This window comes from Microcebus murinus, chromosome 1 (genome assembly GCF_040939455.1).
Source record: "Microcebus murinus isolate Inina chromosome 1, M.murinus_Inina_mat1.0, whole genome shotgun sequence".
Taxonomy (NCBI): Eukaryota; Metazoa; Chordata; class Mammalia; order Primates; family Cheirogaleidae; genus Microcebus; species Microcebus murinus.
This window is the reverse complement of record NC_134104.1, coordinates 87562267-87576131: the sequence shown is the minus strand read 5'-3', so window position 1 is coordinate 87576131 and position 13865 is coordinate 87562267. Positions and strand designations below refer to the sequence as shown.

At 32.0% G+C, this 13865-nt stretch overlaps 1 protein-coding gene across 4 annotated transcripts in view; it reads left to right on the top strand.

The window, feature by feature from the left end:
* The window catches only part of NLGN1 (neuroligin 1), an 837921-nt gene extending 824494 nt beyond the window's left edge, over nt 1-13427 (top strand). For all 4 annotated transcript variants that reach the window (XM_076003790.1, XM_076003785.1, XM_020286328.2 and 1 more), the window contains one exon: nt 59-13427. In XM_076003790.1, the coding sequence (XP_075859905.1) occupies nt 59-881 (823 nt within the window). In that variant the 3' untranslated portion in view covers nt 882-13427. The remainder of the gene's footprint in view (nt 1-58) is intronic.
* Nucleotides 13428-13865: the final 438 nt, after the last annotated feature.

Genomic DNA, 13865 nt, shown 5'->3' with positions numbered 1-13865 from the left:
GACTAAGGAAAAGAATAAAACAATTCTGTTTCTCATAATTTCTTTTTTTATTTCCTAGTGACCCAAATCAGCCAGTCCCTCAAGACACAAAATTCATCCACACCAAACCCAACCGCTTTGAAGAAGTAGCATGGACCAGATATTCCCAGAAAGACCAACTTTATCTCCATATTGGATTAAAACCAAGAGTTAAAGAACATTACAGAGCCAATAAGGTGAACCTCTGGTTGGAGCTGGTACCTCATCTGCATAATCTCAATGACATTTCTCAGTATACCTCGACAACAACTAAAGTGCCATCAACTGACATCACTTTCAGACCTACGAGAAAAAATTCTGTACCTGTCACATCAGCCTTTCCCACTGCCAAGCAAGATGATCCCAAACAACAACCGAGTCCATTTTCAGTGGATCAAAGGGACTACTCAACAGAGCTGAGTGTCACTATTGCAGTTGGGGCATCACTGCTGTTTCTGAACATTTTGGCCTTCGCAGCCCTGTATTACAAAAAGGATAAGAGGAGACACGATGTTCACAGGAGATGCAGCCCTCAGCGCACTACTACCAATGATCTGACCCATGCACAAGAAGAGGAAATCATGTCCCTCCAAATGAAGCACACTGATTTGGATCATGAATGTGAGTCCATCCATCCACATGAGGTGGTTCTTCGGACCGCCTGCCCCCCAGATTACACACTAGCTATGAGGAGGTCACCTGATGATGTTCCCTTAATGACACCCAACACCATTACAATGATTCCCAACACTATCCCAGGGATTCAGCCCTTACACACATTCAATACATTTACTGGAGGACAGAACAATACTCTGCCCCATCCCCATCCCCACCCCCATTCACATTCAACAACCAGGGTATAGCCAGATAAGAGAAACAAACTATTTTTTTGATGGATTGTGGTAACATTACTGAAGATTCCTTGGCTTTCAACCTACAAGACTCTTACTATTTAAATGAGGAATATTATGTGAATATACATATCAAGAACTTTGGGGGTTTTGAAAAAATGAGTTGTATATATAAACGAATCAACTTTAAGAACAAATTTCAATTGCTTCGAGCAATTGTTCTGAATGATACTTTTTCATTCACATCCACGAATTAATTTTTTGAAGATTTAAGTTACATAATGGAATTAGGCATGTGGAACACCAAACAGGAAAGAACTATGTCTAAATATAAAAAATAAAAATAAAAAAACTATGAATATGCACAAGGGACACACCAATGGAATGTCAGATAATTTTCACCAGTTTTTATTTGGAGCCGTTTATTGTGTAGACCATATTTACATATTTGGATAAGTACACAAAGCACCAATGCTGTTAATGGCCTTAGCAGAGGCTCATGCTGAAATTTGCCAGTAAAACAAAGAAGTTTAAAGACTGGCAGGTACAACATTATCACATAAGTGCTGTCAGTATAAAGTTGTGGGGATAAAGGAAACTGGATATTTTTAGCACGATGTGCATGATAATTTATATGCTTGGTGGCTGTGCTGCTGATTAAGCCGTAATTAAAAACCTTCTCATCCCATTGGAGTTTTTAATAGAAGCTTCCTCCATCAATTGGCAGAACCCAAAGAAGATTTTAAGGGGCAAAAGTAATTACAATAAAATAATTCAGTAGTTTCAATATAGAAAGAATTAGTTTTTAAAGGTATTTGAAGAAAGTATAGGTATAGTGGTGAATACTCGCTGATACGAATCCCAGAAAAAAATTTCCTGTGTTTTTAATGTTCTTTTCATTCCCATCTAAATAATTTATGGAAATATAACCCTAATTGGACATGTGTTACAGTATCTATAATTTGCTGTGGTTTTTGTTTCTCTGTATTTCGTTCCTTTGGGTAAGGTGAAGTGTCTCCAAAGAGTTACTTGCAACAGTCTTTTTATGATATAAGGATGCCCCAATATTACCACTCTGATTACAGTTCTCAGTTAATTGATTTACTCATGTTGCATGACAAAATGTTTACTAATAATAATTGAGTATAAAGTTATGTCCCTCTTCACATCACTTATCTTTCTCACTGAGGTTCATTCACTGGATTTACTCATGCAATCTCAGCAGAGTACAACATAGATACAAAACCTAGGAGAGCCAACATCTGGAGGATTTCAGTTTTACACGTATGTGTGATTTTAAATAAATATTCTAAGACCACAGGAAACTCTTCATCCCCCTGTTGTTTACCAGTAACAGTATATCGCAGACCTTTCCAAATGTTTGTATATGTAATCAGATGTACATTTATATTAAAAAAATGAGATGGACTTAAAGAGCACATCCTGATAAATACTTTCTCTCTTACCTGTACTATATTTCTATTAGACTAAAGTTATGTGATTTTTTTTTACATTTTTTCAGATGACTAGCAATTTTGATAGTTTATAAGATAATGCAAAGAACTTTCTCTGACAAACTAACTGCAGTAACAGAAACCTTTCTTTTCAGTTACTCTTTTTCAAGAATGAAAGCTTATTATACAAAAAACAATTGTATACTACTTGATGGAAACAACTTTGTACATCTTGGCCATGTCACTGGTCATTGCGTGAAATAAAGATAATCTGGATAATGGCTATTAGTCCAATGCTAAGAAACATGATCTTTGCTCATTAAAGAGCTAAAATGTTTATTGCTGTTTTGTCTTTTTTTAAGAAAAAAGAAAGAAAGAAAGAGAAATACGACTGTCTCAAAAAGTCATTTTTCTAGATTAGACCAGTCGGGTTTTTGAAGACATATAGGTAACTTCTACAGAAACCACAACTGTATATTTAAAGGCAAGTCTCATCTAAAATGAAATTCATGAAACTTTAAAATTATGAATTTATAAGCTCCAGAAACATGAATAATATTAGCTTTGTGTTCTTAAATACCTCTCATGTGAAGGTGTTATAGAAATAAAGTGTTTTCACTTGGAAACATAGGTTCCAGTACTAATCATCAAGCAAAAGGTCTATTGGAAATAAATTTGCAATACATGGAATACAATAGGTAGGTTCATAATATAAAAATGATTAAAATGCCATAAAATAAAAGAAAGCTATCCTTCTAAGATAATTTGAAAGTGCCAAGCAAGATATTAAACGGACACTAAAAGATAAAAATCCATTTGAAGGAATTTCTTTGATTATAATTCTACTTTCCAATTATTAACTATCATTGAAATGTAGATATTTTTCCACAATTTTTTTTAAAAAACTCTGTTAGAAGCAAAAAGTCTTCAAGATCCAGAGTGGTCTACATGCAGTTTTTGCTTGATGTGGTTATGCTTTTAGACTGTGAACTGCCAATAAAAAGAATTGTTTAGCATCCGAAATATTGTTTAATCAGAACATTGTCTTTTAATATATTGATTAAACAAAAGATAAAAACAGAAATAGAAATGACATCAAATAAGATATGAATGAATACTTTCACATGCATTAATTCACTTGACAAAACCAAACATTCTATTATGTTTTAATGATGGCCATATTTATATCTATCTACCAATCTATTCTATATTTATCTATCAGCAACCTACCTATCTATAGCATAACTGACATCTACTTTATATTAATTTAGGAAAATGATTTAGGAAAACAAAGCATAGCCCTATTCTTTTCTCTAAATTAAGGTAGTACCAACTTTGTGGAAGATAAAGCAGCCTAGGTTTTGTTATCACGTGATAAAGTCATTGTGAATAAGTGTTAGTTGCTAGTTTTATAATTATAGCCTCTAGTTTTCTAAATGTAAATGATGTCCCACATTAAACAGAACATTAAGAACTGTTTTTAAAGCTGAAACATAATTTTTAAATGCTAGGAAAATTTTAAATATTGTTATTCAATTTTAACCAATATGTTTAAAATGGATTTATTGAGATGACAATTTATGAAAAAAATGAGTAACAAAATTAAAAGAATAATTTGGAATTATTTATTAATTCAGATTTTCCTGCCTCAGATTTTAAAAATAGGCAAGGCTGCTTAGAATTTATACAAATATTATACCAAAATTAATTTTATTTAATTGTTTTGCTATTATATAAAATTTTTGCCAAATATTTATCAATAGATTAATATTATTTTAGAGTATGGGGTTAGAAATATTAAAGCAACAGATTTTATAGTTTTCAATGGCCATTGACCATGTTGACTGTGATCAAAATCTACTTGACTATCACAGATATATAACAAAGTTCATCATTAACTTTAATGCAAATTGGGACATAATTTGTTAAAGCACTAAAATTATTCAATTTGGAGATATCTTGCTGGCAGCTTAAAGCAGAAAATCTGAGTGTAGATTATTTTATTCCTCATTTCAAATTTAAAAGCTGACCAAAATAATGCTTTAATTCAGACTTCTTGATCTGTACATGAAAACAGCAGCAAAATTTTTAAAAATCTATCAACCATATGTAATACTAAGGAGGAAAACAGGATGGCACTAATTTTCTTACAGAAAGGAAATGCCAAACTCAATTGTCATATCTACAACATATTCTGTAACAGCAGTTATGTCACCTGTTGGCACACTCATATTGTCACACATATTAATATCAAGAAAGGATACAAAGAGTGTAGGAAATATGTTCCAGCTTTAAAGACATTACTACATAGAAATTACTGGGATTCTTTTCTTTAGCGAGTTTCACTGAAATATTTTCACAGGACAAAATGATGAATGGAATTCTTAAGAATCTGTCAAATCTCATGGCAGTCCTTTGATGTTAGTAAATTTGTTTTCTTCTGTGTTATTGGTTCAAAGTACTGGCTTTTTCCTTCGTTTCCAGTAATTAGTTGTTATAGACTATCACTTTTTAATGTGAGTGGAAATTAGATAATTTGGTTATACTTGTGAAAACATGCTCCCAAATAAATTCAATTAATGGGCACTTCCCTGCTGAGATTTTGTTATCATTCATTTAATTATCTTGTCAAGCTTTACTGTTATAACAATTGTTTTGGCTTTTTAGTCAATAAACTAAGGGAATTTCTCCAATAGCCTTATACCTCTCCTGCACTTGATATGATAACAACATATGCTTCAAATATCCATCTCTAAAGAAATTTCCTACTGATGTGAAACATTTGGTGGCCAACTTGATTCTTTTTTAAAAGCATTCTGATTTGATTTTATTCTGGCACTTTACTGTATTTGTATGCAGGCCAGAAATCAATTCCATTTGATAAGTGTGAAGAATACAGACTGGAATAACCATGTGCAGGGCTTAAGTGCCTTTTCCTCATGGGCTTTTATTTATAAAACTTATTATTATTTTTTTAATTTTAGATTCTGATAATCCAATTTAAAAAGTGCAATAGGATGACTATGTTATAAATTGCCAATAAGAAAATTTTATTTAGAAATTCTTGCATTTGATTTGATTTTCTTATGATTTCAAATGGGTCCAAATGACTCCTAAGAAAGAATGAGGTGAATTATTTGGAAAGTGACAATTATTTAGATATCTGATTTGATAGACTTAAGAATGGAAATTTAAATCTCTAACAAACAGTAAAATTTTTCCAAATAGGAAAGTTTAATTTTAAAGAAGTCTGAAGTTGTAGGGACAGCCATCTTTTCCTAGTCAGCCATTATATATAGTGTAAGGTTTATATACCCTATAATACTATATGGTTTGTAGGATATTTATGATGGCCGTTTCAGACCCACATTTACCAATGACATTGTATACCTCCCTCCATATGTACTAATGTGACAGAATGTAGTCCTCTATGGAAAGTTAAGCCAGTTTTGTGTTGAAATGAATGATAACAATTAAAGCTTTAAAAAATTTGTAAAGGTACAGTAGCAAAAACTCAGCAGATGAAGTTAAAACAAAGGGACCATTTTTGAATGCCATTTTCACAGTTGCTATCTATATTAGATTGTGTGTTTAAAAGTATTTTAGTGTTTTGGACTCATCCTTTCTCTGCACTCATATCATTTGGCAAATTAACGGGACATGTGTCATAGATCATAGATTTTGTAAAAAAAAAAAAAAAAGGCCATTGGGTTGTCATGATTCAGTTTGTGTTTGGACATCTATGGCTTTCATTAAAAAACGTGTTTATTATCATGAATAAATATTACCATGCTTTCCAAGTTGTGTTGACTATTTTTAAACTCAGAAATAATTTCTTATATGTTTAGTACATTCGAAATTATTTCTAAGATAAATGTTCCCTTGCAACTTCTTCGTATTGCTCACACACGTGCTGATAGTTCTGATTTGATGAAAACAATGATACTTTATGGTCTGTTCACCTCTTGGTGAATACAGGGCAAGAATTTGGAGAGTAGAGTTTGGGAGCTTTGACATAGCTTGTCAGAAAAGAGAAAGAAGAAAGAGAAAGAGAAGAACAGAAGGAGGGAGTAAATGAAGGAGAAAGAAAAAAAACTTCAATTTTAAATTAATGACTTTTTGCATCTAAGTAGTTTTTTAATAGAGACATATGACAGTTTATAAAAAAGAGGGAAAATGGATTTAAATAAATTCCTTTAAACCATAAATCTATTGTCTTTAGAAAACAAGATTGATTACATCTAGCAAGATACAATAAATTTAATCCCTGATCCAAGGCATGGTCAAATTGTGTCACTGGAAACAAAAATAAATAAATAAATAAAATCTAGAGAAACATATTTCTAGTCTTACACTATCTACTCAATAATGATCTTGGTAGAGAAGACTATGTAAAGTAGGATCACTTCTCATCTGTGTATAGCCCAAGATAAGAATATGACAAACAAATTGGACATCATTGAATTTCCGCATACATGGCCTAAAAAGCAATGTTTCCAAATTGCTAAATAAGAAATCTGGCACTACTTTATGGGACTTGGTGGCCATATATGGCCATTAATACCAAATAAATAGTTTAAAAGCATGTTGTAAGAATTTTACTTTCCATAAAAGGATTTTTATGTTTTATAGAATCTGGTGTTATTTGATACTATAACATTTTTTTCTCTACAGTTTTACATTTTCTTACAGTTTACAGGATGTTATTTCTGAGTTCAAAAAAGTCCTAAATATAATATGTAAATGTTCATATGAAAACAGTATTTCCAAATGTAGTGTCATAATTTGAAATACTTCCTACTGCCCCAATTCTGGAGAGCTGCTTGAATACCTGATTAAAATATTTCTATATCCCCTGAAACAGACTCAACTTCTCTCTCAGAGCTGCCTTCTTCTGCACTAGAAGGGATCTTCCTACCAGTTGCTACAGCTTCTATTTCCAGGACATCTCCTGTTACTATCTATGCCTTCTTCTCTGAGGGTGTGAAATTTGTGAGAAAAGTCTTAAAAAGTGATCTAACTGACCAGTGCCTTAGGAATTGGCTTCCTCTCTGTTCCTCAGACAAGGTAGAAGCTAGTGAACATCAATCAATCCATGAGAGGAATTAGCCACTCATTCCTTCAACAAATGGTGCCCACCATGTGTCAGACAGTGTGGTGGGTGTTAGACACATAAGCCAATTCTATGACTTACAAACTAACATACAACTATTGCCAAGCTTGGAATAGATCAAAACACTGGGACTGACTCAGACCACTTTCTATCTTAAACTCTGTAGCAAATCATTGCACAATCCCTTGTTTTATCTATTTTATATGTCTTAAAATAATAAACACAAATCAGGATTTGTCAAGTTCACAGCAACATTAGTTGAATCTTATTGAGCAAGTCCATCAATCAAGGTTGGTGGTAGCAATCTTTCCCAATAATAAATATGGTCATATCTAAAGTCTTGCTATATTATGCCAAAACAAATCATGGAATATAAAATTTCCATCTCAAAGCTCATCTGATCAAGCCCCTTAACCAATTCCTTAATCTCTGCCAACATGTGATTGTGAGCCCTATCATGGAATACTGCCATGGGCCTGGAATTTTGAAACAGCTGCTACATTTTTGATTTTTTAGAATTTCCTTCTTATATGGATTTATTATTCAATTTTTTTCTTTTAAGGATCATAAAGTCTCCATCACCTGGGCTGCTTCCAAGTATTTGAAGACAGGTATCATATCTTCCATGAGTCATTTTCTCCTTAAAGCAAAAATTTCCATTTTCATTACAAAATATGTGAGTCTTTTCAACATTCCAATCATTGTTCTTCAAGTATTCTCCCAACCCTAAGTGTCACAGGAAGTGTAATGTCTAGGATTGATCACAAAAAACACTTAGGTATAGTTTATTTCTGCCTAATAGGCTCCACTATCGAGTTTCTCATTGTACAACCTATGTATATATTTACTTAAATATAACTTTTGATAGTATTACCTCCTTTATTGGCCACAGCATATTGGTAATTCAGATTCAGACCTACCTCCTATTAAAACTCCTTAAAATATCTACATATGCTGCTGTTAAGCAAAATCTTCCTCCATCCTGCCCTTGATCATTTGAGTTTTATCTCTCGTTCAGGATATTAAACAATACTAAATTCTACCTCATCAGACTCAGCACATTGTTCCAGCCCTATGAAGTCCTTTGTATCCATCTCAGAGTAATGAAATTAAACAGGTGATAAAGATCTCTTCTATCTTCACCCAAGTCACTAGCAAAAAAATATCATGCAGAATCAGGATGAGGACAAAGCTTCGGAGTAATAGTAATAGAGATAAGATGTATAGTACCAAGAAAAGAAATAGCTGACATTTACTGAGCACTTATGTTTCAGGCTCTGTATCACACTTCACAGCAAACTACTATATACCACTCTCAAGATATCTATTAATACTTGTTGATGCATTTATTCATTAACACATTGTTTGAAAGATTATTATTAAGAATCTATTATATATTCACTTAGCTAATTGTTGGTGACAGAAAAGTGAATAAAATGTAGCTCCTGTTTTTACATTACTAGCAACTAACGAATTAATTTTCCTCTGTGAACACACATAGCACAAGAGATATTACCACATACATTTGCAGGATCTATTTTCTTCATTAAAATATGTGCACACCATCATAGTCATCCTTCCTAAGAAAACTGAGGTAATTACTGTAGACCCTCTATTTGAGAATTGCTGACTCACTGGTGCTTTATATTAAATGATAGAAGATATCATAGAAAAAGAATTCTCACACCAATCACCTGTCATAATTAAGATGCTGATTTAGGCCAGTCAAGTATAGACTTCAAGTAGGATAGCTTAATAGAGAAAACAATAAAGTTAAATATTTTACAGTGAAAAGCAAACTTCTTTCTCACTTCAGATCCCAATCCCTAAATCCCCTTCCACAGACACATTGCTTGACACCAATTTAAATTTAAATTTCTACAACTATTGCATTTATGTGCAAACATGAACAAATGGTATTGCCTGTGTACATATGTGAGGGGCATTATACGTATAAAATCTTTTGGTAACTTATCTAGAAATGCTCCATGGAAGGACAATTTATGTCAGCTCTAAGGAGAAAATAGAAGTAAATAAAAATACATTTCATTTCAAATTTATCCTTAAACCCAAGGCTATTCTAATCATAATTGCAGCACAGTTTGTTGGTTTGTTTATAGAACTTAGATAAGGGAAGGTCAAGAATAACCAGGATCACTTTGAATCAAAAGAATAAGAAGCAAATACCTTGTCTTCCATATTTCAGGAGTTACTATAAAGCTACTGTAATTAAAACAGTGTGGTGCCAATTCAGAGAAAGACAAATGTAAATGACAGTAAACCCATAAGCGTACCTACAAAGGAAAAGGAACGCAGTGTGCAAAGTGGCGGTATAAATCAAGCGGAAAGGACAGACTCCTCAGCAAACAATGACCATCCGTGTGGGGGGAGATGCTCCCGCATCACAGTATCCACAAAAACAAATCCCATATAAATTAAAGCTATAAACATAAAATGCAAAATGTAAATGTTTTAGAACACATAGGAAAATATTGTCATGTCCTGGAAATAGGGAAAAATTTAAATTAACAATACATAAAACAACATAAAGGGAAAGAATAAGAAACTGAAACTAAAATCTCAATACATCAGTTAACAAGATTTTTAAAATGATAAGCTCATACTGAAAATGAATATTTGCAACATGTATAAGCAATGGAGGATTAATTAATGAATTGGATATAAAATTCCTATAAATTAATAAGTAAAAAACAAAGTTATAAGAAAAATGGAGCTGATTAAATACAGTGGATTGAAAATATGCCTTTGTTTCTTCCCTCTCTATAATCCTCACAAAAATATAAGAAGGGACTAAAAATATATACAAACCCATCGGAACAAAAAGAAAAGGAGAGAAGATAACAGATGAGAAGTTCTAACAAGTTTTTTAAATATAGAAATTAGATAAACTAAAGAACATTAAGAATATAATACAACCTATGAAATGACAACATAAATTAGAATTGGAATTGGAAAAGTCGTGTCGCTTTAAGAGAACTTAAAAAAGAATTGTAAATAAAAGAAACAATAATTTTAAAAATGAAGATTAAATGAAAATGAATGCAAACCAAAGAATGCTTTAAGAGACATAGAAAATTCCATAGAGAAATAGACGATAAAAAGTACAAAAAAAATTTTTAAAAAGGAAGGAAAGGAGAGGAGGAGAGGAAGAGATGAAGGAAGGAAGAAGAAAGAGAATTCAAGCATAAATGACAAGAAGATAGACAAAGAAGACTCAATATACATGTATATGGAATCCTCAAAAAAGAAAACCAAAATAAGGGTACAGGGCAAATACAATTAAAACTGTAAGTCAAGAAAACTTTTACAACATAATAGAAAAAGGTTTGATGTTTTACAACATAATAGAAAAAAGTTTGATATTGAAATACACACTGAATATCTGAAAAAACTGTTACTGACATTCAAAAACCTAAGTAATATTGTTCCCATGAACACCTCCTGAGAAATTTACCAGAAAAAGACCTCAGACAAACAGAAAGGTGACATAGATGTACTGATTGATGATGGGCACTAAATATATATTTACTCAGAGAGGTAAGAATAAATGAGGGTTATAAGGTGGAGGATACAATACAGAATGGCTACATAGTTAGACAATGTAGACACAGTACAACTATGAGAAATAGAAAGAGAATAAGAATACCATATGTGAAAATGTAATTATATTCAATAATCATATTTGTGGTGGTAGCAGTTCTATTGCTACTATGAGACCATTTTTTGTGTAACATGGAATACAGCAAATGAGGAATATTATGACATACTAATTCTATCATCGCCACTGTCTCTGAGAACTAGCAGTCTTAATGTGGAAGATCTGATGCAGGTTAAAAGATGTTAAGTGAAGACCCTGTGGCTTGGATTTTACAGTGGAACTGTCGAAATGTATTTAAAAAAAAAGTTATGCAAACTATGACTAAGCCAGTAACAAAAAACATCCCTATAGTGCAGATTGTGGTATTAAAATAAAGTTCTATACTTTAAAATGCACAAAACACACAGAGAAAGAGAGAGAACTATACAAGATGAACCTAAAACATCTTCTCAAAGACTTCTAGTGATGTATTTAAAGGACACAAGAGCCAACTTGAAGATAATCTCATGATCTAAAGATGGGATAATTTGAGCATCGGTAAGGATAATTTCAATCAATTAAAACAAATTAACTATAAATGCTTAAGTTAATAATAATTAAAAAGAAAACTCATCTATCACTTATGAAGGATAATTGGAACACAACTCATTGTTTTGAGGACAAATAAGTAAAGGGAAAGAGTAAAGAATTTGTCCTGCCAGTCCTCTGTAAACTATACAGCTGGGTAGCCAAATAGTGGATGAGAATTTACACTTTGTAGAAGTATTTCAGTTAATGAAAGAAGTAATCATTGTATCAGAATTTCTTATTACTTGTTACTCTTTATGCATCAATGGATTTAACTATCAAACATCAATGGTTGGTAACATCACAAAAATAGAAACAATTTGTCATCATGTGCTTCCTCAATAAACACACACAGCACTACCTCTGAAAAGTTTTGCAACCAAAAGCAAACCTGTATCTGATAGTCTCCAGGTCCAGCTGTCAAAAAATATACAGTTACAGGAAATATGTGCGACAAAGGAGCAGGTTAAAATACACTATGGATATAAAATCAACAAATTCAGACTATTGAAAAATATTACCAATTAAATTTCCTGGTTTCTTCAATAAATAAACTGCAAGAAAAAATGTGGTGAGAACACATGTAGATTAAAAGAAACTTCCAAAATCTTTTTAAAAAATCACTGCTTGGAAAGTACCCTTGGGCGATAAAAATATAAAGAAAAACAAGGGGGATAACAGGCCTCCCCAAAGTGGTTATTTATAGGACAGAAAATGAGTTGTGACTGAGATCGTGCATATGGAGGACCTTTGGGGTGGCTTGTAAAGTTCTATATCTAAACCTGGGTGTCTTTTTCCAGAGTATGTCCCTTATGGTGATGTATTAAAGCAAACATTTACTTCATGAGGTTTTTCTGTACCCGTGTTATATTTTACAACAAAATAAATAGGATTGTAATAAAAGAAATAACATATGAAAATGTGTCAAACTTAAAGAATATGAGTTTATTCATTGAAAGGGTCCACCAACCACCCAGAATAATGGATGGAAAAAGCCCCTCTTAAGGCATACCATCAAAAAATGCCAGGACATCAGGAAAAAGAAACGTTCCTAAAGCTTCCAGAGAGAAACAAAAGGGATTCTCAACATCGTCTCTGGAAGCTAGAAGACATTGAATAAAAGCATTCATAATTTTGAGGAAAAATTATGATCAACCTAGTATTTTATGTCTAAACAAAATATTAGTCCAGTATCAGTCCAGGAAGGCACCGATCCAGGGGTGAGAGCAAATAAAAACCCAGGACCACTGGTCAGGAAGCTAGAGAACAGCTCAGAGTGTCAAACTGGGGAACCATAGTAAGAATATCTCTAGAACAAAATAGAAACACATACAGTGAGTATGTGATGTGTCTCCTCATGTGGGAAAATGTTATTTGTATGGATTTTATAATTCTTTTGCTCAATTTGTGAAGGATGTAGAAAACTAAACAGCAAAGAAAATCATAATTGTTAATGAAGAGAAGAACAAAATGTGCTATAAAAATGTAATTCTTGAATATATACTTGTGCACATGAATAAAATACAGATAATTCTTACAGATATTAAAGAGAGAGGTTAGATCAAAGGATATTTTATTTTTTTCAAACCATTTCCTAATTGATTTTCAAAGATGTTATTCAAATTTACATTCCCACCAACAGTGTATTAAGGTACCCATTTCCCTACCCTCTAACCAAAAATGTGATTATCAATTTTTTATCTTTTCTATTTTAATATAAGTGGAATGTCATTATTGTATTAATTTACATTTTTAATTGACGTAAAGCATCTTTTCTTATGCTTATAAGCTATTGTATTTCTTTTTAATATTAAATGTATTCCTTTACTTTGTATACTTTTCTATTTGTTTATTAATCTCTTCTTACAGAATTATAACAGTTCTCTATAGACAAATAAAATCAGTACTTTTTGTCATGTGTGTTTTAAATAATTTTGCTCAACTTTTCTTTGCATTTTGTTATTTTGTCCTAGGCAGAAATGTTTGTGTTCAATTATTTAAATGTATCAGTGTTTCCTTTATGTTTTCTGGGTTTTGTTTCTTGCTAACAAAGACCTTCCCCATTCTCAGATTTTTTTAATTCACTCATATTTTATTATGTATTGACAGACTAATTGTTTATAGTTAAATCTTTGATTTATCTAAAATTTATATTGGCATAACAAGTAAGGAGGGGATTTAAGTTTATTTTCTCTCAGATAAGATTTTAATACAATTCAAACCTGATTTAAATGGACTGTGCT